The 25780-nt window shown below is 40.7% G+C and overlaps 3 protein-coding genes across 5 annotated transcripts in view; all 3 read left to right on the top strand.

Annotated features, from left to right (window-relative positions):
• LOC121330084 (Hermansky-Pudlak syndrome 5 protein-like) overlaps positions 1-6313 on the top strand; it is a 10647-nt gene extending 4334 nt beyond the window's left edge. The window contains exon 7 of the mRNA XM_041276351.1: positions 6152-6313. Coding sequence (XP_041132285.1) covers positions 6152-6313 — 162 coding nt within the window. The remainder of the gene's footprint in view (positions 1-6151) is intronic.
• Positions 6314-9474: 3161 nt separating this feature from the next.
• tph1a (tryptophan hydroxylase 1 (tryptophan 5-monooxygenase) a) lies at positions 9475-21797 on the top strand. Its single transcript, XM_041276944.1, has 11 exons — positions 9475-9680; positions 15093-15230; positions 15937-16120; positions 16298-16398; positions 16638-16705; positions 16923-17119; positions 17433-17568; positions 17996-18122; positions 18394-18489; positions 18954-19087; positions 19620-21797. The coding sequence occupies exons 1-11, from the start codon at positions 9591-9593 to the stop codon at positions 19792-19794; spliced, it is 1446 nt and encodes a 481-aa protein (XP_041132878.1). The 5' UTR covers positions 9475-9590; the 3' UTR covers positions 19795-21797.
• A 1386-nt stretch (positions 21798-23183) lies between these two features.
• The window catches only part of sergef (secretion regulating guanine nucleotide exchange factor), a 28361-nt gene continuing 25764 nt past the window's right edge, over positions 23184-25780 (top strand). For all 3 annotated transcript variants that reach the window (XM_041276934.1, XM_041276933.1, XM_041276935.1), the window contains exons 1-6: positions 23184-23269; positions 23459-23597; positions 23854-24009; positions 25121-25215; positions 25419-25479; positions 25590-25703. In XM_041276934.1, the coding sequence (XP_041132868.1) occupies positions 23222-23269; positions 23459-23597; positions 23854-24009; positions 25121-25215; positions 25419-25479; positions 25590-25703 (613 nt within the window). In that variant the 5' untranslated portion in view covers positions 23184-23221. The remainder of the gene's footprint in view (positions 23270-23458; positions 23598-23853; positions 24010-25120; positions 25216-25418; positions 25480-25589; positions 25704-25780) is intronic.

Raw genomic sequence — 25780 nt, 5'->3', positions numbered from 1 at the left:
AAAATCATAATGCCTACAGCAGTGTTCCCAAATGGTCTCCCATCCAAGTACTAACTAAGCCAAACCTTGCTTAGCAGATTTTATGACATGTCTACATAATTAACCCCTTAAGCTATCTGATAATGTTATTCCCTACTGGCAGAACTGTCTGTATTACAAACTTGGGGGTAACCTTATTTGCTTTGTCATATTTTAAGTCAGTTGCAGACCTGAGATAAAGAGCAATGATCAGTTCTTTATTCTTTTGTGTGAGGCTTTCTAAGAGGTTATTTGTTTTCAAACAGGAACTTCTCTAAACCACCTACTTGTCGCGGTGGGGCAAATTTTACAGTGGGGAGCTTTAACTCTTAAGCAGCTCAGAGGCAGGGCTGTCCCTTCTGCCTCATATTTCTACAAGTCGCTTGCTGTTTGGCGCAGCATATAAACGTTCCTTGTAATCCAGTCTGCTCCAAATCTCTCAGTTCAGGGTTTACTCAGGGTTGACGGAGGGATGGTTAGCTAGCGCCCTGTCCTCCCCTGGTGTGTGCACAAACACAGCAGCTGAAAGCATCCACTGAACAACAGGAAAAGGGAACCTTTTGTTTAGCTGTCAGTGCCAATCAATTAGAGCAACTCGGAATCCAGGTGCCCTTAAATCTCAATAGCCTCCAGCCTCCAGCCTCCAGCCTCCAGCAACATCTTTCTCTGTCGGCTTCAAAAACCAGAAACGTACCAACAGGTTAATGTGAGGTGGCGTGTGGGGAACATTTGTCAAATTCCATAGTAAAATAATTCGGAAGGGGGAGCGGGCTGACAAAACTTTTAGTTTTCATGAAAAGTAAGTTATAAAGGGACTGGCTGGACTCAGAGAGAGAGAGGGAGAGTACCTAAATACTGCGCTCAATACCTCCTGCCTGGCATTGTCCTGGGACTTTGGTCATTTTGTGTTGATTTTCTCGAAGTGGACGAAAGTCCATGAATGAAGGGCTAGCGGATGAAGATACCGCACACCCTACATTCTTAGTAATTGCTCAAATACATTTTAAATCATTGGTAATATTACACTATTTTGAAATTGTCACTCTTTTACTATTAACTATTAAAATGATCTTCCCGCAAAATCCTTGACAGACTCTGCCAACTGCGTGGGCAACCGATGGACGGAGCTAATCACTGAAATGACAGGACTTGTGCAAATATGAGGATTCAGGACGCGAGTGTCACTGAAACCCAATCTCACACAAACACACACGGGACACAAAGCGGGTATCCATTCTGCAAGTGCAACTAGAACTGGATCTGTCAATTACAACTGACTGACTGATCAACTGACAGGTCTTAAGCGTGTGCATTACGCACTGCATTCTGCACTCCTGCCCTACCTGACAGACTGCGTTATTGCCAGAAGAGGTTTCCGTGGAGAAATCAAGTCCCTGAATTTTACGCTTCAGTGTGCGTCATTGGCTTTTTTCTTGTTTTAGATGTTGGTTTATTCTGGGCTGCATTATAAATGCGCCATTGTAATTTAATAAAGTGCTTCCAAGGAAAGATCTGCTTTGTTTGTTCCAGGACAAACCAGGGATGTGCAGCCGCAGCTCCAGTGAACGCGTGTTTGATCAGTACCTGCAACTACATCACGGCTGCAGTTTGAATAGGGGTTACAACCAAGGCATTAAAAAAACACATTGAATTGTGGAGAAAGGCAGAATGAAAATGATAAACTTTAGAGGGATGTCAAAAAGAAGGATAATGTCTACGATGATGCTTGTACGATAGATCAAACAAATAAAAGTCTGTTAATGTTTGTGGCTGTTCTTTCAGAATCCCTTTGTTCCCTGTTATTCTTGGTGCAGCTGTGACTGCAGGATGTACAGTGACTGCTGATCTTTCTTCCTGCTGTAGGAAAACATCCACTTTTGTGTCGGTTCATCTAACAAAGGTCTATAGAGAAAAGGGACACGGTCCATTGAGCTGTCACCCAGATAGTTAAAGCCAGGACTGCCTTCTACCTTAGCAACCCAAACAATGGCAGCGCTGAAGCGGGGGAGGATTCAATAAGGCAGCTTTATTTTCTTTCATTTTTTTTTTAGGTGAACAAACCCATATGCTTAATTAATTTTCCCTTTTTGACACATTCTGTTTTCGAGGTTTGCATGAAAGCAGACAGATTCTTGGTCAGGTAATGAGCAGCAGTGTATTGTGAGTGTGTTCGTTGGCTTTGTGTGATGCTGTTAAATACTGAGGTCTTGGTGACTCTGGGGTAGGCACAATAACCTATTACCCCTGGAGCCCTGAGTTCAAACCCACCACAAACTCTATGATTGTGTTTTATAATACAAGTAGGTGAGCAAAGCCTGGATTTGCGTCAATCAGTGTTGTTTAGATCGTGTGAAAGATTGTTTGAAGTCATGAATCCGAGATTAAAAAAAGGTTTGTGTCGGTGGGCAGTAGACAATTAATTGTATGTGTAAATATAGGAGAAGGTGCAGCCACAGCGTATTTGTTTTTCCAATAAGGAACATAAAAGAGGCCGTGCTTTTGTGCTGTAATGATATGGGTAAGCAAGGCTGCTAATTGAGCAGTGAGAGCTGGAAGCTGCTCTTGGGCACACAGCTGAGAGCTCTTCAGGCTGTTCTGAGCACACAGGGTCCACTTCTTTATCCCATGCAGGCTAACGCTTGCTATTAATCCTATTCTTAACTGAATATTCAGAAGAGCTTGTATTTGTGTTCATCAGAAGTTCATTGTACATTGTATGCTGTCATCCATTAAAAAAAAAAAAGAAGTGCGTATCTTGGTTTTTTTTTTGCAATTCTGTTAAAAAAAACGCTAATTACTGCCTTAAATTTAAAATATTATAATAATATTATTAATAATTAAATACAATACGAAATGCTTTATTATTTTAAATCAGTCACTCTGTAGGGCTATGAAGATAATTTCCTTCTTATATATATATATATATATATATATATATATATATATATATATAAATTATTTTTTTATTTTTTTAAAGAGATTTTTCTGAGAGATTTCGCAACATTCCTTTGCGGTCAGGTTGCCAAGTGCCAAATTAAAAGTTCAGTGATAACATCAGATATCGTCCAGAAATATCATGCAATAACATTGGATATCTTTTAGTAATGTAATGCAATAACATCAGATATCGTCCAGTAATAACATGCAATAACATCGGATATCTTTCAGTAAAAACATGCAATAACATCATTTGTAATTGCATTTGCTTGGGGGAGGACAGTGCAGATCGAAATCCGCGCTCAGAAGAGTTTGAAACATCATAGATGGCAGCAAGTGTTTTGGGTTTGAACTGTTTAACTTGTGAAGCAGCTGTTCTTCAGCCCTCCTGTCTACTCCCCATGAACTTGGGCTGGGAGGCTAAGCATTGACCAGCTGCCTGGTGCACTGCTGCACAGGACAGATTAAATGCATGAGTTACTTCATACTGGCTTTCATGTGACACAGATCTCTCATCAACAGGAGATTGCAATTGACCTTCGTAAAAAAATATAACTGTGTACACCGGCATAAAAGAGGTAATATAACTTTGTCAAACAGAGCTAGAGCAAACACTCCAGGCTTGGGATTTATTCTGCAAACAGATGCCTGAGATTACAAAGAGGAACTGGATTTTGTATGGACACCTAATTTAGTGGCTTGCTGGCAGACGATCAGAAGAAGCACCGATGGGTTAATAATCATGCACCCCCAATGGGGCAACGTGAACTTCAAAGCATAAAGCAGCTTTAGTGCTTGTTTTATGTTACATGAAACAAAACAAAAATCTTACCAGAAGATAATGGTAAATAAATATGAATATGTGACCTCCTGTTCATGTTCATAACTGGTCGGACAAACCCATTTGATTTGATCAGGGGCCGGCAATGTGAAGAATCAGACTCTGAATGCATTCGTAGCTGATGAAACTTTTCCCACCAATAATGACGCACCTGAGTGTGGATCTTTAATATATTACCTTATCAAACAACCATGGGATGAGGTGAGAGACAAGTTATAATAGGGTTTAGGGTCAGAATTTGAGCTAGGGTTATGGTTAGGTTGAGAGTCAGGTTTAGGATTAGAATTAATGCTAGGGTTAAGGCTAGGGCTAGATCTAGGGTTGGCATTAGTTAGAGTTAGTAAAGTTGAATGCTTTTTTTTTGTTTTAGGTCAAACAATCATCACAAAGGCAATATATAAGCTGGTGTGGTTGCAGTCTGGTTACACACAAGGTACAGTGTAATAGTTTTCTGGTTCATTTTCAAGTCATGAAAACACAATTTACAGGTAATTATATCGGCATACTCTTATTGGATCAACAGTTACTATACAAATACAGAAAAGACCTGTTTGCAGAATACACTGACTTAAATATTACTAATATTACTATGAATATAACTAGTATTACTAGCACCCTCAGATTTCTTTAGCAGTTTTGTAACATTACAAGGTACTGTTTAATTAAAGACAATAGTAAATGCTTTGACAATGTGCCCCAAATTTTCTTAAGAGTGATTTAATACGAACACGCGATTATCATGCACAAAACTTCTGTAAATAACTTCTGCATGTATTATTTGGCCCCTTTCCCTGCTTATTAAATGTCTGGATCAGTGTAATTAAATCAAATGTAGAGAGGTGGGCAAGAGCCGTGACAGCTTGAAGTCCAGCTATGGATTTCAGTGAGAGTCTTTGTGCCGTACCCTTGTACTTGGATAGCATCGTGAGGACTTTACATACATCAGAATTAATGAACAAGCCTCAGCAAGGGCAGCATTAGGCTGTAATAATCCCATCTGTATAGGGATTAGGATTGCTATTCTTTTTACTGTAATATCTATAAGCTTTAGAAACCTGTACAGCGGAGCTGGGAGTTCACTGGTAATAAGAAGGGAACATATAAATGGGATCTGAATTCATGGTGGCAAGGTGATTCTGCTGAGCCATTGCAGCTGGTAAAATGTTATAACAAAACAAACACAATCATTTTTTAAAATGATTTCAGTGTCTTAAATGTGTGGATACCTCCATCTACTGCACACCAAATACTGAATACTGATTATCATGTGCCTGTTTATCTGCATCATTAAAAGATACAAGATAATACTGCCTTTCCCTCACACATTGCGTCTTACCAGTGCATTTCCTTTTCTCTTATGGCATCATGTTGTATTCTCAAGAGCACTTTGCTTTAATCCCTGTACATCATAACTTCTTATCGAACCTTCAGCATGCATGCTGTAAAGTTTTCAAGCTTTCATTTTGTAAGAATTTTATTGTCACCCCTCAGTTGAAAAAACAAAACAAAAAAACAAACAAAAAAAACAATCCCTGCCCTAGATTTTGTTTTGTGTTATATGATTGTCTTCTGTGCATTTCACTACACAATATACTGGATAGGAATAAATATGGGAGGCAACAAGGCTTTTTAAGATGCCAGGTTAGTCCATTTCCTATTATTACAAAAGCTAGCAAACAGGACCAATGAATTGAGAAAGTACATGAAGAAAGCCTGCACTGCTCACTGAATCTGTGTAAGAGCCCTAAGTGTTGTTGTCACACACCAATAGATACATGACACAGTAACTAATGCTCTAATCTGAGTCTGGATTGGAGTGGATTGAGGTGAGGTCTGCAGGACGCAGCCACTCACCTCATCAGCAAAAACAGCCCCCATTGAGTACTGGACAGTCACCACATCTCTTGAGATACATTTAGATCCCAAACTGTATTTGAGCGGCAGGCTTAAGAGATTTGGCATTGAGCTTCACTCAAGCTGCCTGGTGGGCAGACAGGGTGCTCCTAAAGGTATGTGCTGTGCCGTGAAAAAGACATACAATCACAAAACATAACGTTTCTCAATTTCTAATCTAATTTGACAAGAATCAATGAGAAAATCGCACTGTGCTGTTTATCTGCTTTTCATGCATGGAGGTCCTGGGGACCAGGTGACATGGTACATTAAAGGTTCCCCAGTAATGTGGTGTGCAGACCCCAAACCTATAGTACTAAGCTTCAGATCTATCTAGATCACAGTCCAAGGTAGTGTTGCTACAGGCTTTTGTTCTTTGGGAGACTGGAGATCAGATTCATGGATGTGTGATGATTTGCTTCTGGCAAATGATTGCTTTTGTTATCTATGCTCTCTTGACAGGGTGAGTTCCCGACTGTTGCCCAGAAATCGTCCACCCTAGTCTGGGAAGAGACAAACTATTTATACTTGCTTGATGGCACTTACTCCCAAGCCCTGTCTGGGGATAACCTGAGTCTCCCCTGCTCGATTGACAGAGAGTATCTACACGAGTGGTCAAAATAGAACAACACTTCACTGAGCCAATGTTTTGGTATAAGAAACAAAGTCAAGTAGCCAAATGTTTCTGCCAATGCCTTCTTCAACATCCTGTTCTTATTGTTTTACCTATGAGTGAGTTCTGGTCTTGCTTAATCACTGAGGAAATTGCATCCCTCACACTTTTTATTGCAGCAGACTGCTTGACCACATCAGGAAAATGTGGTTTGAAATGTCTGGAGCAGACAGATGAGTGGTAAGCCCATACCTGGCACCTCCAGTGTGAAAACACCATATAAATACAGTAGGAACTATTAAAATACAGCATTACAATAAACCCACAAATCTTCAAGTGTGGTCTTACATTATGGGAGTCAGATGTAAGACAGACATAAAGAATAAAACATTATGCAGTGGTGATTGAAATCCTGTCTGTGTTTGTGAAAATACATTACAGGATGCATTCCTTATTATAAATAGCAGGCAAGTATGCAAAAGGCTCTGGGGACATTAAATTCAGTTGCTGTCTTGTTATTTTTATTGCTAATAAAACCATAGCAAGCTGCAGTGAGACACGCCAACAAGGTGCATATTTAATTAATAGTCGTGTATCTGTCTAATGGACCGCTTTGGTATCAGTGTAGAATGCTGTTAGGGGCATTTTTACTGTGTGATGCAGACTGGGAGGAAAGCCACAGAATAACTAAGAATGTATCTTAATGGAGCCGGGGTTGGTAGCGTTATTTCTTAACGTAATATCGTGCTGATGAAGTTTTGGACTAAATAGCTATGGTGTAGTACTGTCGATGCGCGGTTTAAAAACAGGTTTCAGCACCACTGTACTGGACAGCGCCCGGTTCCTGTGATACTCGCTTCCGGCAAGCCCACTGTGAAGTGGCCTTGGCATTTAAGAACGTACACAAAAACAACTTAAAAACCGAGCTGTCTTTCTACACCTTTTTTGTCATGTTTTATCTTATTTTTCCGTTTGGAAGAATGATCTCAAATGACTAATGTCAGAGTTCCATTCACGATGAATAAACCTGTTGAGAGAGAGAGAGAGAGAGAGAGAGAGAGAGAGAGAGAGAGAGAGAGAGAGAGAGAGAGACAAACAGCCATGGCATTATCGATTAGCACTCATACGGATCGAATACCAGTACCATAGCTTCAAAATGAAGACTAGTGTATTGGTTTATCGACGACCTGGTAAAACTACCCAGCTTTATTTAATTAAGATTATTAATTAACAGTAAAACAGTAATGTGTCCGTTGTAACTGTAAACAGACCCCCATTCCCTCAGCTTCCATGTGCTTTGTTCCACAGAGCTAATTGTGTTACCCATATTAATAATGAAAAGCGCAAACATGACGGTGTCAGTGCTTATAAACACGTAGTTAACACTGCTACACCACTGACAAACTGTATCCATTGAGCAAACGCACTTCCTGCAGAATGCACGTAAGGAAGCCGCAATGAATAGCAGTTAAAGAAGTACACAAACCCGGGCTGATACACGTCTCAGTGGAACTGATAACGCGGTGTCAAAATGAATGAACCCGCTATATATTTAATTAAGGTTTACGGCAGGGAAGAAAATAGAAAAACTTCCTCATGAGCAACACGCCGGAGAAGTGCATTAAAATACTAATTTATTATTATTATTATTATTATTATTATTATTATTATTATTATTATTATTAATAATAATATAATAATAATATAATAATAATAATAATAATAATAATAATAATAATAATAATAATCTAAAAATATAATACTAACACTATTTTCTACAGAAAATATCAACAGTGTCTTTTGGAGTTGCACATTATGGTACATTGGTCATGAATATATATATATATATTATATATATTATATATAATATAGATATATATATATATTAATATATATATATATCTATATATATCTAAGAAGAATCTAATACATACATTAGAATTTACAAAAGATATGACAACTACTATCAATAACTAGTAATACTAGTAGTAATATCCATAATAATATTGTATAGTATTGTAGATTGTATTCTTCCAATAATAATAATAATAATAATAATAATAATAATAATAATAATAATAATAATAAATAAATAAATAAATAGCTTAGACTACATGCTTTGTGAAAATTCTCACCTGCATACAAGTTGCGATGTCCTTAATTTAAACTAATTAACGACACATATGACCCTAAAGTCTCAACCAGAACCACAAGTAAAGTCTTATTCAAAACATAACGTATTCAAAAATACTTTTACAGTTTTTGGTGGAAAACTTTTCAAGTGCCATTCATTTCCTTCGTTACACGTGTATTCAAATGTTCACATGCTTGACAACAAATGGATACATTAAACAAGTTTCGATCGATCCAAACAGATTTCAAACAAAGTTAAATGTTTTATGAACTAAGACTCGCTCCAATAACAACTAACCTACACTTTCCTAAAATAGAGCCATCGGGCGGTTGTATGACCACCTTAATACGGCAATGCTGGATTGCCACAGATAATTCATTTCTCAGTGATTGTATTGACTGTGGTCTTTATCAGTTTTTTTTAATTATTATTTTTTATTAATCTATACACACGTTTATTCACTGGTCTGGGATTGGACGAGGTACATTCTAAATTGTACATGTGCAATTAACAATGTAAGGCACGCATTGTATGGGTACCATTAAACTCCAGGACATTTTAACAATACCTTATCATTAGAACAAACGAAGCTATTCCTGATACATGAAACCCAGATACGCGTCTACGACATTATCTTTATTTTCACTTAGGCTATTTATATCGCTCATGTATGGGCTATTTATTTAAAATGAACAATTAAAAAAAATCATCCAACGGAAGTTTAAATAACGTACACGAATGTGTCTCCTTTTTTATTGTGACACATAACTTCAATCGTTTATAGGAGAAAAAATGGGTCTAATAAACGATTCACGATTCAATTATGTTCAATTCATTTATATTTATTTGAGAAAGGGAATTTCGTCATCGTGCTGTTACGTCTTCTTCTTGTTATATTTGTTTTGATGTGGTGCAAGAATTGAAATTAAGGTACATTGTTAATGACGCGGCTGTGTTGCATCTTTTCCATTTGCTTTGAGGGGGTGGGATTGGGGGATCATAGCTCTGCGTGCTGAATGTCTCTCCATAAATACCGAAACGCAGAGCGCGCAGAGCACAAACCAGAGAGCCGCGGCTAAACTATTAACACGATTGCTTTCACACACTCACTCACAAATCATCAAAACCACAAACTCTTACAGAAACACCTCGGTATGTACTCCAGCCGGACTGATGGACCGAGGAGAGGAAGATCTTTCGACTCCATGAACACAGCCTTTGATGAAAAGCAGCTCAACAATGAGGTAAAGGCGCTTTCTGCTTCAACTTTAATAACGCGTGTTTATTATTATGTGGTCACTATCGCGTTTATAATTAAAGAAAAACAACTAAATCTAACAAAATTACACGTTCTTGGAAAATGTGGCAGCGTTTATAGCTGTGCAATTGATGTTAACCAAACACCGGGAAAAAATGCGTATGATGACTATTAAAATAGTCGTATTGAACACATATTGCAATTGTTAAAACGCTTTGTAATAGTCGATTTATCTGGATCTATCTACATGATCAATTGTGGGTTTTACTCACTGTGTGGAAACGCAGTACCCCTTTAATACATTAGCCACGTTTAATTCCACCCACGCTCTTACTACATATCTATTTTGAGACTTTAAAAAACTTTTCAATATCAACAACGGTAAAAAGCAAGGCTTTGAATGTGAAGAGACTCGCGGGTTTGCCAGGCGGTTGTTGTGAGTCTGATTAAGCTTGCCAGGTTTCTCAGTAAAGTGGATTTGTGCTCTCAATCCCGTGACAAAACTGCAAAGTCACGGCACTAAGAAGGTCAGATAGATAGATCCACAACTCTCCTGAAACCGGGTTTCCCGACCATATATTAGGGATTCTGCTGAGTTACAAAAATTATGAGTTTTATAAATACATGTATAATAATAATAATAATAATAATAATAATAATAATAATAATAATAATAATAATAATAATAATAAAATAGATGGAGTTGTGTGCTGCACGGACGTTGTGGATTCTGTCCTCTGTCTGTGAGATGAGATGAGGTTAAAAGCTCTATAACCACGAATGCAGAGGAGCCCGGCTCTTTTGTGTTGTGGTTAGATTGTTGGTTTGCGGTGTGTGGGGTCACCTGTTCTCCCTTAGCCTCCGCCCTGCACCAATGTCGTGCGGAAACTGTTCTAGCTGATTATATAACGGGAAAAGAAAATGAACGTTTGTGTAATATGATACCGATTGATAGACTACTGCACTACACTATGTAACACAGAGGAAAAGCTGACGGGCGCTGCAGCGCAACATGTTACCAACAATCATTGCATAGGCTACAGCATTGCATGAAACGAGCTGACTGAACCCAAGTAACTGTACTCGGCTAATTAATTACAGTTCGGCCAGGGGATAAGGTCCTTAATCACGTGTGTAACAGATTTCGATAAGTAGAGGGTAATAATTGGTTTACCTGTGCTTGGAACGAGATTACATTACGCCAGACATAACTTCGCCTTAATTAACCCACTAAATAACCCGGGGCATGGTGTGGGTAGCAATGCACTGGGATGTATCTTTAACGTTTACCACGAAGCAAGGAAACGCGGGGACATGCAGGCAATTGTGTGCATCCCATACCAACCCCATGCGTAAAGCAGACAGGCGCGCTAAATAAAGATCTTCTTTCAGTGCTCGGTCTGGTTAACGGAGCGGCCACACCCACTGCAGGGCGAAGAGTTCCAGAGTCACGTGGTTGTGCCTGACTTCAAAAGGAGCCCTTTTTAAATAGTATAACTACACGAGGTTTATACGTACGTATGTCATTGTTAGTGCACCCGGCTTTCCGTAGGCGAGAGCTGGCAGCTAGCTTCTTCACTGGCGATGCTTACAACGCGTCTAGCAAGCCAGGACGGTCTTCCATTAACGCATTGTTTTGTCACGCAGTTGTTTTAGTTTTTATGAAGTGCGTGATAAGTGGTACGACGCAAAAGTGAGTCCTCGGCCGTTTTGGCGGGATAAACAGCGTGCCGTGCCTTCAGTTGAGTTTCAATCTTGCTCTGAGGTAGGAACCACATACAATGGGATAGGCTACAAACACCACGGCTTCTCTGAATAGCAGAATGCTACCTGTTAGAAGGAAACAATTTCAACGACTTAGAAAGCGAGATCTGCCTTAGAGACCCAACTCTATGTGCTAAGTACACAGTGCACCACTGAACTGCATCATTAAGAACATAAGAACATGAGAAAGTTTACAAACGAGAGGAGGACATTCGGCCCATCTTGCTCATTTGGTTGTTAGTAGCTTATTGATCCCAAAATCTCATCAAGCAGCTTCTTGAAGGATCCCAGGGTGGCAGCTTCAACAACATTACTGGGGAGTTGATTCCAGACCCTCACAATTCTCTGTGTAAAAAAGTGCCTCCTATTTTCTGTTCTGAATGCACCTTTGTCTAAACTCCATTTGTGACCCCTGGTCCTTGTTTCTTTTTTCAGGCTGAAAAAGTCCCTTGGGTTGACACTGTCAATACCTTTTAGAATTTTGAATGCTCGAATCAGGTCGCCACATAGTCTTCTTTGTTCAAGACTGAACAGATTCAATTCTTTTAGCCTGTCTGCATATGACATGCCTTTTAAGCCCGGAATAATTCTGGTCGCTCTTCTTTGCACTCTTACTAGAGCAGCAATATCTTCTTTATAGCGAGGTGACCAGAACTGCACACAATATTCAAGATGAGGTTTTACTAGTGCATTGTACAGTTTTAACATTACTTCCCTTGATTTAAATTCAACACTTTTCACAATGCATCTGAGCATCTTGTTAGCCTTTTTTATAGCTTCCCCACATTGTCTAGATGAAGACATTTCTGAGTCAACAAAAACTCCTAGGTCTTTTTCATAGATTCCTTCTCCAATTTCAGTATCTCCCATATGATATTTATAATGTACATTTTTATTTCCTGCGTGCAGTACCTTACACTTTTCTCTATTAAATGTCATTTGCCATGTGTCTGCCCAGTTCTGAATCTTGTCTAGATCATTTTGAATGACCTTTGCTGCTGCAACAGTGTTTGCCACTCCTCCTACTTTTGTGTCGTCTGCAAATTTAACAAGTTTGCTTACTATACCAGAATCTAAATCATTAATGTAGATTAGGAATAGCAGAGGACCTAATACTGATCCCTGTGGTACACCGCTGGTTACCACACTCCATTCTGAGGTTTTTCCTCTAATCAGTACTTTCTGTTTTCTACATGTTAACCTCTCCCTAATTCATGTACATGCCTTTCTTTGAATCCCAACTGCGTTCAGTTTGAGAATTAATCTTTTGTGCGGGATTTTGTCAAAAGCTTTCTGGAACTCTAAATAAACCATGTCATATGCTTTGCAATTATTCATTATCGATGTTGCATCCTCAAAAAAATCAAGCAAGTTAGTTAGACACGATCTCCCTTTCCTAAAACCATGTTGACTGTCTCCCAGGACCCTTTTTACCATATAGGTAATTTTCCATTTTGGATCTTATTATAGTTTCCATAAATTTGCATATAATAGAAGTCAGGCTTACTGGTCTGTAGTTACCTGGTTCAGTTTTGTTTCCCTTTTTGTGGATCGGTATTACGTTTGCAATTTTCCAGTCTGTCGGTACCACCCCTGTGTCAAGAGACTGCTGCATGATCTTGGTTAGCGCTGTGCTATTTTGTTTTGCTATATGGTTAACAGTAACTTTATTTTTTATATTTATTTTACTATATTGTATGTCCGAACATTTATTATTATTATTATTATTATTATTATTATTATTATTATTATTATTATTATTATTAACATTGCTGACAACGCCTCTACTACTAATAGTAATTTACAGTTAGAAATCATAATGTCATTTTAATAAAATATGTATCCAATTATATGTCTCACTATAAGCCTTTCAATGACGTCTATTATCTAATTAGATTAATGGGAAACAAAGTGGAAACGCATTTGAACTATTATAGCTTCTCAACCGAACAAACACGGTGCTATCCCTCGAATATAACCGAAATTCTAGCAATAGACTAAAAATGAATGAATTAATTAAAGAATAATAATAATAATAATAATAATAATAATAATAATAATAATAATAATAATAATAATAATAATAATAATATATTTCCATTCATAACTATCTAATCAATTAATTAATTAATGTGTATTAATCAGCCCTGGGCTACGGTAGATTTCATTCATTATCATTAACAATAGCCAGTAAAATAATTTACCTGTACGCCTAATCCAACAGCGAAACCCTGCTGTCGCTCCCGTTAAACAAGTTATCTACACACTAACTTCATTTGGAGAGCACGTTGCATTATTTTAAAGTCCTGGCGCCGGATTCACAATTCCTATTGATGAGATGACATCAGCTACTGTTGCAAAAGAAGACAAACCGTGGGTTCAGACACGCAAATCTTTCTTTTAACATTAGCAGTGTTTTTCTTTACTAAAGCAACCTATAATGAATGCAAATGCTCTTTACCTTAGCATTCTTTCTTTGGTTATTGATTTTTTTTTTTTTTATCAACCCAGTAAATGGCATTTTAAATAAATAATCAATTTGATTACTTTTCACTCGGAAGATGGAGCTTCATGATTTATTAAAGTTCATGTTTAAATAAGCGTCAGGCTCTAGAGCCTATTGAAATCCTTCGAACGCATTTCCGAGCGGCTGGCTATTCTACAAACAGCATTGTGTAACATTCAGTCCCTTCGGAGAAACGTAGAAAGGCTAACACGAAGCGTGTACACTGTATTAAAGTGCCGTATATCGCAATTAAACAGATAACGTACCACGGTGCATGCAAACAGATCAATCTTAATTTACACAGCCAAGGCTACTTCTACTGTCAAGCTGCTAATTAAAACATCAGCCTATTGCCCCGATAACTGCCTGTGTTTGTTTAAGCAAAACAGCTATCTAGGTAGGTGCTTTTTAAAATTAAATTTACCAGCGTATTGCTCCTGCCCATAGAATAGAACGAAGCTGTTGTAAATAGGTATATCTTGTATCCAAATCTTTCAGCTGGGTGTAGTCACTGAGGTTAGAATGTGTATTTCTTGGTTCTCTGGCATGTTCACAAAGCATGTATCACCATGTTATCACCACTTAAAAAAAATGAAAACACAATGCTGATATTGAAGAGCTTAAAATAAATTCGTTTTTTTTTTTTTACTAATAGTTAAAACTTAAATGCTTTGTGAGTATGGTCATCTGAGTCTTATAACTGCCCTGCACTGCCCTGCAAGTGAACATGCTGCAGTACCTCACATGGAGTCAACAATGCAATGAGCACCACGTCCCAATGCAAGCCCATTATCCTATTCAATGGTAGAAGCATTGATCTGATCACAACTGATTGGGTTATTGATCAGGGCGTGGTGGGATCACGTTCTCTCCCAGCTCAATCTGGCACTGTCCCATTTCCTCTTCCAGCTAACTGTTATTTACTTATTTTGCCTTGAACCATATAAGTCAGGGCCTTCAGTAGTTCAATGGAAAGCAAGCAGGATGTGATTAAAAAAAGAGGGTTGTGCTGGAAGTGAAGGTTGCTTGAAAGAATACGTCTCACCTGCTGGACCGCACAGGGCTCATGAGCTGCTCAGACCGCAAGTCACTCATTGTCTTGTTTTTGTTGGTGCCCCTTTGGTGCAGATAAACAAGTCCAACTTCTGCAAGATTGAGGAAAATAAAGAGAATAAGACGACCTCCTTGGACCGGGGAAGGGCTTCGGTGGTTTTCTCGCTGAAGAATGAGGTTGGCGGATTGGTGAAAGCTTTAAAGCTCTTTCAGGTAATCAATGTTCGAAAGGCGTTATGTATTCCGAGGTCATCCACATTTATACCTCACACCTACACCCAAGCTGTCCTGTGTCTGTGTCCACTATCCTCTTTCTTGTTGGATAGAGGAGTAGTGATCATAACACCTTTATTTGGTGGCTGTGACTGGAACACAAACTCCTAGTAGCTGGGTGCTCTGCAGAGCTCTCCAAAAGAGCTACATTCACTAGTGGATAGAATAGCTGTAGCACACAGGTCAACTGGTCATGTAGGGCGTGCATGGATTGATGACGTTTATAGAGGTTTACATTCCAAACCATCTCATCTATATCATCCCCTGTACCAGAGTTTTATTTATTCAGTCCACCAAATCACAGACTAAGTCCCTACTCTCTTTTACCATTAGTCACAGATATTTAGCCACTACAGACCTAACCTGGATGTAGAGCAGTGACCCCGAGATTACCTTCTGTATGTAACAACAGACAATCAGCTGATTCCATTCTCATCCATAAACAAAACTTAAGCAGCTTTTCTTCTGCACTTTCCTTTTATTTCTTTATTTTCTCGTCCGTGCCTCAAAGCTACAGAGCACAACCTTAGCAAGGGTTTTATTTTGTTGTTTTAACCTGTGAGCTATGTAGTCTCTGGATTAGGTTTTAGGTCGTTCCACCCAGTCCTGTTCTGAGAGGTTTGCGGCTTTTTGTTTTTTTCTGCAGGAGAAACACGTAAACCTGGTGCACATCGAGTCCCGTAAGTCCAAAAGGCGAAGCTCAGAGTTTGAGATCTTCGTGGACTGCGACAGCAACCGGGAGCAGCTGAACGAGATCATCCAGCTCCTCTGCTCTCACGTCAACGTTGTGTCCATGAACCCGCCGGACAACTCCAGCCTCCCTGACGATGGTGAGAGACCCCGTCTCTGCTGCTTCCCGTGACACAATCATACCATGCATCCCGAATCTTAAAGAGGCTGAACCGTCAACTCACACTGAAGAGAGTCGCAATGAAGCCGAATGCCTTCAATTCTACATGTTTTTAAAGCTTTGAGAGATGACGATGTTCATTTATGTGTTTCTATAGTTATGGAGAGCATGCCGTGGTTTCCCAAGAGGATCTCTGATTTAGATAAATGTGCAAATCGAGTGCTGATGTACGGCTCTGATCTGGATGCAGATCACCCTGTAAGTACATCTTCTTCCTCTGGCTCTATGAAGCTCTGTACCTCCTGCAGAAGAACTCACTTATGGCCACTTCAATATTTTACAGTCCAGTCCCTTTGATTACTCAATTGGACAGCCCAGAGCCTTTCCCTATTCAATTGGTTATGATTAAATTAAGGGTTAAATGACATAATTAAGAGCATTTACAATTTTTATCAGTGTGAATGACAGCTGTTCAAATAATTGCTTTTTATATTTAGGGTTTTAAAGACAATGTCTACAGGAAGAGGAGAAAGTATTTTGCAGACCTGGCAATGAGCTACAAATGGTAAGATTTAAAAAAAAACATTTGATATATACACACATAACAATGTTTCAAACCCAGAAATGTCTAGAATCTAGAATCTTGAAAGCAGCTATTGCAATGCAGAGAAGTTTGATATACAGGGAGCTAACACCGAATCAGTGAATATTGTGCGGTCCATGTTGAGTAGAGAGATTGGTCACAGTGGTTAAACCCCTTCTCTCTCTACCTGCTTGCCCAGTGGCGATCCCATTCCTCGGATTGAGTTCACAGAGGAGGAGGTGCAGACGTGGAGCACGGTGTTTCGGGAACTCAACAAGCTGTACCCCAACCATGCCTGCCGGGAGTACCTGAAGAACCTGCCTCTGCTCACCAAGCACTGCGGCTTCCGCGAGGACAACATCCCGCAGCTCGAGGACGTCTCGCGCTTCCTCAAGGGTAAGGAGCTGTGAGAGGACATCTCACGAGTCCTCGATTGTCATGTTTCAAACTGCCAGTATGATGTCTCTCTAGATCTCTTTCTTTGTCGTTTGAATGTGGAGAGCACAACACCACCTTGATTCTCTACGAGGACAGAGTGGGAGAGGAGCTTCCTGTTTGTTTTTTCATTGAGTCTTTGTTCTCTGTCCTTGTTAACTGGATTGGAATGTTAATTGACCTCTCTAAATTAGCTCCTTGGCTTCTCCTGTTGTTCAATATTTAACTATAGTTCAGATGCAGCGTGTGAGGGCAATTGCTTTGTGTGTTGCAGACCGCACAGGTTTTACTATCCGGCCTGTGGCGGGGTACCTGTCTCCTCGAGATTTCCTGGCAGGGTTGGCGTTCCGAGTTTTCCACTGCACTCAGTACGTGCGGCACAGCTCCGACCCGCTCTACACACCCGAGCCGTGAGTACTTCTTCCTGCATTGCTATACAGCTTTAGGAGGGTTGCATTCCTTCTTTTTTAGGATTACAAGACTGGGAGAGGCGATTATAATCCAGCACGTTGTTGATCTCAGACTTGTATTGTATGTCCATTCCTCACTACTGCAGATGTAGCAAAGCAATAGCAATGCATCGTAAAACAAGTACAGACAAAGAAGCATTACCTAGCCATGTTGTTGAGTCTGAATCATAAGGATCTTTTAACACCTTACTTGACAAAGCTTTGAGATCTACCAGCTACTAAGTACAGGACAAGCACTGATGGCACCTCTCGGTTTCATATGTCTTTGTGACACAGTGATATAAACAGCAGTGGTATTCAGGTCGATGAGTATTTAGAGTAGTCCCTGTTTGGAGCACATGTGCTGAAGTGTGTCTTGCTGTTTCAGAGACACCTGTCACGAGCTGCTGGGTCATGTTCCCCTGCTGGCCGAGCCGAGCTTCGCCCAGTTCTCCCAGGAGATCGGACTGGCTTCTCTCGGGGCCTCGGACGAGGCTGTGCAGAAACTGGCAACAGTGAGTTAGAGAGCCACGGGATTGGTTTTCAAAACACTGCAAACACACGGCTGCCTTGGTATTGTTATTATTATTACTTCAGTAAGACAAATAATATATATATCAAATTATATGCAGACTCATTTATTACCTGGCCTCCTGAGTTTTTTGGGGGCCAGGCAAGAAACTACTTCTATTAAAAAGATAAAACAAAATAAAAACATGTAGACCGATAGTGATGCTATCTGTATATATCTGCCTCTTCACCTCTGCGTGTGCTTCTTGTTTTCAGTGCTACTTCTTCACAGTGGAGTTCGGCCTGTGCAAGCAGGAGGGGCAGCTCAGAGCGTACGGCGCCGGCCTGCTGTCCTCAATCAGTGAACTCAAAGTGAGTACAGCAGCGTCGCAAACACCTTAGTTTGTTTATAACAGTGTTTTTACTTAGTGACACTTGTGCGAGTATATTACAAAATGGTTCTTTGAAGGACTAATCACAGAGCTTATTTTTTTAAATACTTGTTTTTGAAGAGAACACTGAACTTTTTGTCTGGAGCAAAAAAACAGATTTAAAAGGCAGGCACACATCGTATTGATAGAGGTTTAGCTGTGAACTCATCCTAAGGCTTTATAAATACAGCTCATTGTGCTGTGAATGACTGGACACGGTTACCAATCTTAATTCTTGCTTTTGGAATCGCATACAGAACTCGGGGTTGTAATTAGACATTTAGCTCACAGGTGCATACCTTTGATTTCACCACCCCTACTGGGTTTGCCAAGGCATTCCTGCCCTTTCAATGAGCCCATATATTGAGGTGTCATTAATATTCCTTTGCCCTTCTTTCGGTGCAGCATGCTCTCTCCGGGAAGTCCAAAGTGAAGCTGTTCGACCCCAAGGTCACCTGCAAACAAGAGTGCATCATCACCACCTTCCAGGATGTCTACTTTGTGTCAGAAAGCTTTGAGGAAGCCAAGGAGAAAATGAGGTGAGGGCAGCTTTGCACCTACGCAGAAGGGGAGGTCTGAGTACAATGAACGGGTCTACAGCACTTCTCTACTCTCCATCCCCACCATACAGAATAGGCCTCTAGGGGAACTCCTTCTGCATAAGCTCCTACCCACATACATGACAGGATTGCATTTATTTATAACAAGTATAGTAAATCAACTGATTGGTGTTGTATGCAAAAATCTATTTATCCATCTCTCAGTTCTTTCATTCATCTGGTAATCGTACATGGTCTTTGCATGGATCTATTTTGTATATCTACATCAACATACTTGTGTTTGCTGTCCTTCCCAATTCCGCCCCTTGCCCAATGTCAGTGTAAATCAATCAAAACCTTTATTTATCCAGATGAGTCAATTGAGAACAAATTCTCATTTACAATGACAACCTGGCAAGAGGCTCACAACTCCCAAACAACATAAAACACAGTAGGAGTAAAAAAAACACATAATCAGACATGAAACTCAGCCGTGCCTAACGTGCAAATGTGTTTTGTTCTGTGCGCGCAGGGAGTTTGCGAAGACCATCAAGCGGCCATTCAGTGTGCGTTACAACCCCTACACACAGAGCGTGGAGATCCTGAAGGACACCAAGAGCATCACCACCGTGGTCAAGGATCTGCGGCACGAGCTTGACATCGTCAGCGATGCCCTCAGCAGGATGAACAAGCAGCTGGGGGTCTGACCCCCCCCCCCCCCCCCCCCCCCATCCCCTCCCTCTGTTCCTGTAACATCTCTGCCCCTCTTCCTGTTTCCCTTCACTCCCCTTCAGCCTCCCCTTCTCCATAGCCCTTTCAAAAGCTTACTGTGGCATGGTAAAGCATAAGTAAAGTTTGAGAATGAGAACGCGCCCTGCAGTCCATCACGGCTTGTCCCTTAAACTTTAGTGAAAAAGTAAAGAAGGCTTAGTAGAAGCACAGTGACAGCATGGTGAAAGGCAGTTCTTTATGGCAAAGTGTGGTGACAAAATAACATTGACATTGTAAAGAGCAGTAAATACCATGCGTGTTTTTACCGTGGTAAAGTTCTATAAAGGCACAGCTCTCCCAACTCTCTCCATGCTCTCCCTCAGGGCCCCCATCCCGCTACTCTCTGGCACAATCTCTTCTTTTCCCTTCCCTCAATTTTACTAGCGTACACAGCTGGTGCTGATGGGCATCTTAAAAAGTCAATGCGGTTCAGCGCCAATATTTATTTTTTGCATATCCGTAAAGATTATATAGGCCTATATGTTAGCACACACACACATATATATATATAATATAATTTATAAACTATATATAAACACATACGTGTGTATGTGTGTGAGTGAGTGCAGATATTCAACCCTTTAAAAACCACTCCACCCCAGAACTCAAGAGTTCACATTTGGACCGGACCGATTGAAGCAGCGTGTTGCACCTGCAAGCTCCAAGTTGGCTTGTCTGATTCTTTTCAGCATTAAGTGAAATAGCTGAGTGGTTACAGAAAGGGAGCCTCCAAAGCTAGCACAGTGTTGGGTCTCATGTATAATAAATGATGTGGACAAATGGTAACTGACAATCATTCTCACTTTGATAATACCATCTGTCAATATTTAATAAGCAAAGCTTGTATACATTATGTGATGGATACGCTAAGCCAGTCATACGTGGTCAATGATTACTGACGATAGTTTCCCCAAGTCTGCCACGATTTAGCAAGGATAACCAACGGCTTGCATATTGCACCTTTTGAATGTTTATAGGCTGTTGAACCTTCCTGTGGGTCTGTCCTTGTACAGAACTTCATTCGCTTTATTAAAGATGACATTGAGCTATAAGATAAATATTATGTGTTTGTGGAAACGTTTTTGCACAGAGCACAGTGGTAAGCCATTGCAACGCGTGTGCTGAGTAATATGCATCGGCTTCAGCTGTAGTTTTTAAAAAAATGAAGGATATTCACAGGCTTTACCTTTAAAAGAAAGTGGTTCTTACTTCTCACTGACAATCGAATAGTCCTTTCCTATCCGAAAAACAAATATTTAACAATATACTGTGAAAGAGTGAAATGTGTAAAGCTCCTACAATTTTTTTTTGAAAATGCACACTTTGGGGCCAAAACTAATCACTAGATGCACAACAGAGTCACAGAAATTACGTTACAAAACTACATCTTAAAGGTGAAGCAATTTTAGCCACAACAAATGATTCCTTGCACACCCAATGATCCTGGGTCCAAGGCAGCATGCCTGCCTTGTGACACAAAATCAAAGAGTTGTGAGATACGATAGCGCTGTGCTCACTGCATTCTCAGTAACTCGCTTTAGGCAAACTGTGACCACAGCTCCTTCCAGAAGTGGCAGTGTCTCATATCCCATATGGAAAGTAATTTTCAATATATTATTTTATACATGAAGTATATGTAGCTTTACAATACAAATGGTGAACCTGTATTTTAAATGCAGTAAATGAAAAGACCATATTGAAATACATTTTCAGTATATTTTTAAACATATATTGAAATCGTATTTTCTTTCCACGTGGGTAAAGAATGGGGGTTTCGACTCCATACTAGTGAAATGCCAGTAGTGTTTAGTTTCAGTTTATCTGAGTAATGTATTGTATTTTCCTATGTACATAAGAGATTCAGCAAGTATAGGTTGACAATGTTCTGCTTTTTTCTGCTTTTTCATGATGTAAAATAAATACAAAAATAAAAAAAATGCTGGAAACTGTTTTTCATTGGTCACAGTTATTTATTTATTTATTGCTATGCTCAACATGCTGAAAGGTGTGAAATCCAATAAAAATGAGAATAAGAATTTCTAACACATATCACACATCCACCAGAGTGTAGACCAGGTCCTGATGCGCAGCACTTTGTAATAAGTGTGAAAAAAAACTAAAAGATCACTAACGATAGACTGACATAGGGGCAACATGCACTGCAATCAACACTCACTCAGTCTTTCACTATTAAATAACCTTTTTATTAAAAGTGGCTGCTTGGTGCTCAGTGGTGTACCATGTACACACCTCTGTCATGATACAGCGAGCAGATACACAGCCAAACGCTCAGACTGCATATTGCAAGGTGCTGCTAAGCCAGTTTGTCTGAGAACATGTTTAGGGAGCTTTGTCTCACACTTAAATCTTATAAGAAAGGGATTTATAAATGGCCTTGAGCTTGACCTTAAGCTTTACTCTTGTTTACTTGGACATGGAAATGGTAGAGGCAAGTGTAGTCAACATGTGCATGCAGACACACACACACATATTGTACACATACTCCACAAACACACACACAAATCCACACACACACTCACATAGACTGTGGCTAATCAAGCTTGTATTAAAACCTGGAATGGGAGTCTTATTTGCATCCTTGGTAGCGCTTGGTAAAAACATAGCAAAGTGTAGTAAAGCACAGTGAGTACGTGGTAAAATACAGGATTAAGCGTGGTAAAGCATAGTCTGCGAAAAGTGTGGGGAAAAGACTGAGAAAATGTATGTGCCAATCTCTAATAAAGGAAGCCTGCTTGATCTGCTTAAATCAACCCACTTTATTGAGGTTCCCAACCCGACTGCTACTATCCAGGAACCATCTTGCTTTCATAACCACTGCCCCCTACAGGTGGGAAACACAATGACATTATTTCTGGTTTTGCCTTTGCAGCAGTTTGAAAAGAAGCACGTGTCACATGGCGAGTCGCTGGTTCACCAAAACAACAAACACATGACACGTCATCAGCCAATGCAAACTCACCAGGCAGGTCCAGCAGCAATTTCTTCATAACAGACAGTAATTTAAAGCTGCATCGCCCTCAGTCATTTTCAGTTTTATGCAAAACAGGCTTCCTGTATTCTTCCATTGAGAACATTCTAAATGCAATTATATTCTTGATCTACTTTTCAACTCTTGCAGTTTTCCCTTTTTGTAAGAACCTGCCCTTTCACGCCTTTTTGGCACAAGGAAAACTTAATAATACAATACAACACTTCACCTAATACTTTACTGACTGTGCCACCTTGCCACATTCAATGTGGAGGACAATGTCAACCACACGGGAGACAGGGCATGCGTAAATCCACTTCCGTGAGATGCGGAAGTGTGGCTGGGTGGGCGCCACATGTGTTTTGTTTACATCCATGGCAGGCCGGAGCTCGGGGTCCGAACTTCACTGTCTCTTCACTTGGGTGCGTACGAAACGAACTCACATTACACAGAGGGAATTACAACGTTAAATGTCATTATATGGGTGTGGTACGAGCAGTGCATGTACAAACGTTAGTAAAGCTACAGGTGTTAATAAAATGGGTTGGGAAAAGCTTTAGTTTGGCACTTGTTTCAAACACAACCCCCCCCATGCTTCTGTGTACTTGTAGGGGGCCAACAGCTACGGCCAGCTGGGTTTGGGCCACAGAGAGGACGTTCTGCAGCCTGAGGGAGCGCGGCTGGGGCAGTGCCTGGAGGGGGGTGTCAGGAGCCTGGCCGGGGGTGGAGGGCATAGTGCCGTGGTCACAGGTGGGTGGTCCTCTTACCGCGATTGTGGTCGCTCTGCATCTCATGCTGTAATCTAATCACAAACACGTCACCTTTTTGGTGTAGCACAGTACTCCCTAGTTTTGAAAAAAAAAAAAAAAAAACTTCACTTTTTTAATGGAACCCTAATCGTTACCAGGAGCAGCCCTCACAATATAAACATTGGTAAAGCATTTTTAAAATGATTGGTTTTCTGTAGCCTTGCCTTGTAAACAGCTGTGCTTGATTCCATGTGAAGATGCTGGGGAAGTGCTGCTGTGTGGACAGAATAACAAAGGCCAGCTGGGTTTGGGTCACACCGTGGACGCCCTGCTCTTCACCCCCTGCGCTGCGCTCCGTGGACACAACGTGGTTCAGGTGGCCGGTGGCTGGGACTTCACTCTCATTCTCACAGGTACTCGCGTCCCAGGGGGCTGCTTCTGGGATCACAGTATCTGATAAGCCGCATGTACGGCACCTACAGTACAGTAAAAGCAGGGACCTGTGATTACAAACATAGACGGTCTGGATCGTGACGTGCGCTTTTCTGAGTTTCAGAAAGCGTGACTTAACAAGTGCTGGTGCTGGCAGGTGCAATGCTAAGCATGCAGTTAGAAGATTTATGCAATGCATGTAGCATTATACTGAAGAATTTATGCAAATATAGTTTACATAAGAGGTGTAGAGTGCAAGGTGATTTACGCTTGCTGTCTTATGCATTAGTAGCCAATGTTGCAATAATTTATGAAATTTAGGAAAATGGCTTTTTTTGGGTGGTTACACGCATTCCCAATGTGTTAAACTTTAAGGGCTGGTTTCACAGACCTCGATTAGCACTAATCTGGGACTTCCTACTGTTACCTTAGGTAAGGCAGTTGGATTGGTTGGGGGGGGGGTTGTGAAACCAGCCACACAGGTTTAAACATGTTTAAATGTTTAGAAAATTAAACAGAAAATAACAACCATACTGTACACGTTGATTAGGAAAACTGGCAGCAGTAAACACAAGAGCTGCGAGCTCTGGGAACAGCCTGGGACTGAGGGAGGGCTGGAAATTTATAGCACTTTGTGGTCAGATTAAAGTATTAACCTAAATGCCTCTGAGTGCTGGGGCTGAGGAGCGATCCCGTTCCAGAGTGTTCGAGTACAGTAAATAAGCACTCCAGCTTCTGTAACGTTCTGTCTAATTTTAGAACTGTGAGATTTCAGCGCTGTTGTTGGGCAGACCCTTACATCATGCATTGCAGAAGCTTTTATGGTGCCTGGCCAGCATTGTGAGCAGCTGGCAAAAGAAAGCCCAGTTTTGAATTGCTGCTGTCGATATGAAATGCTGGTTTTCAATCGTGGGCATCTGGTACTGCCAAACTGTCCATGCGGCTCACCCCAGTGCCCTGACTGAGTTAGAACATTCGTCTCCTCATCTAGGCCAATGAACCGCTCCTGTGAGACAACCCTGCATTGTGATTGGTGAGACTCCCCCATTTCTGAAACCAGGTGATCAGTACCTGTTTCTTTTCCCTCTCCAGGAGATGGCCTGGTCTTAGCGTGTGGCTCCAATGCATTCGGGCAGCTTGGAGTTCCTCATCACCCAGCTGGCAGCTTGGTCCCCATGCCCATCAAGGTGTGAGACAGCCTGATTTAACCATGCCCGTTTCTGTATCACATGTGATGCAATGTATTAGCCACCCCTCTATATTTATTAGTATTTTTTTTAATCCAGCCTCACAAGCGAGAATATTTCATATTTAGAACATTATGGTGGGCAGGTGTGAAAGGATGGTTTTAAAATCAGCTTTACTTAAAGCATGCTCTTGTTTCCCCCAGTCCCTGACGGAGAAGGTAGTGGAGGTATCTGCTGGACTCAGGCATGCCCTGGCTGTTACAGGTGAGTTCTGTCTGTCTGCCCCTCTGGCCCCCTCTGGTGGTTTCCATGAGGCTCTACATGACATAACTGTGGCTAAGATTAGATTTACTCATGTGTTTTTGTTGCTGCAGAAGCTGGTCGGGTGTATCAGTGGGGCACTGGCATGGCTGCTCAGGCTAAACGGAGCTTGCAGCCCCACCCTGTCCCAGCATTCCTTGCTGCAAAGCAGCCCTGTCAAGTTCCAGGTAAGCAATGGCCAGGATGTGTAGTGACCACCCTGCTGATTCCTGACTGGAGTTGGCAGTTGTTCCTCATGCTGGAA

This window comes from Polyodon spathula, chromosome 17 (assembly GCF_017654505.1).
Source record: "Polyodon spathula isolate WHYD16114869_AA chromosome 17, ASM1765450v1, whole genome shotgun sequence".
Classification (NCBI taxonomy): Eukaryota; Metazoa; Chordata; class Actinopteri; order Acipenseriformes; family Polyodontidae; genus Polyodon; species Polyodon spathula.
This window is presented reverse-complemented; position numbering and strand designations above follow the sequence as displayed.

Bases quoted from the DNA above. Each gene is read 5' to 3' on its own strand.
- tph1a (XM_041276944.1), top strand. From the start codon at position 9,591: ATGTACTCCAGCCGGACTGATGGACCGAGGAGAGGAAGATCTTTCGAC. The intron at 9,681-15,092 runs GTAAAGGCGCTT...CCTTTGGTGCAG, and splicing joins AAAAGCAGCTCAACAATGAG to ATAAACAAGTCCAACTTCTG. The intron at 15,231-15,936 runs GTAATCAATGTT...TTTTTTCTGCAG, and splicing joins AAGCTTTAAAGCTCTTTCAG to GAGAAACACGTAAACCTGGT.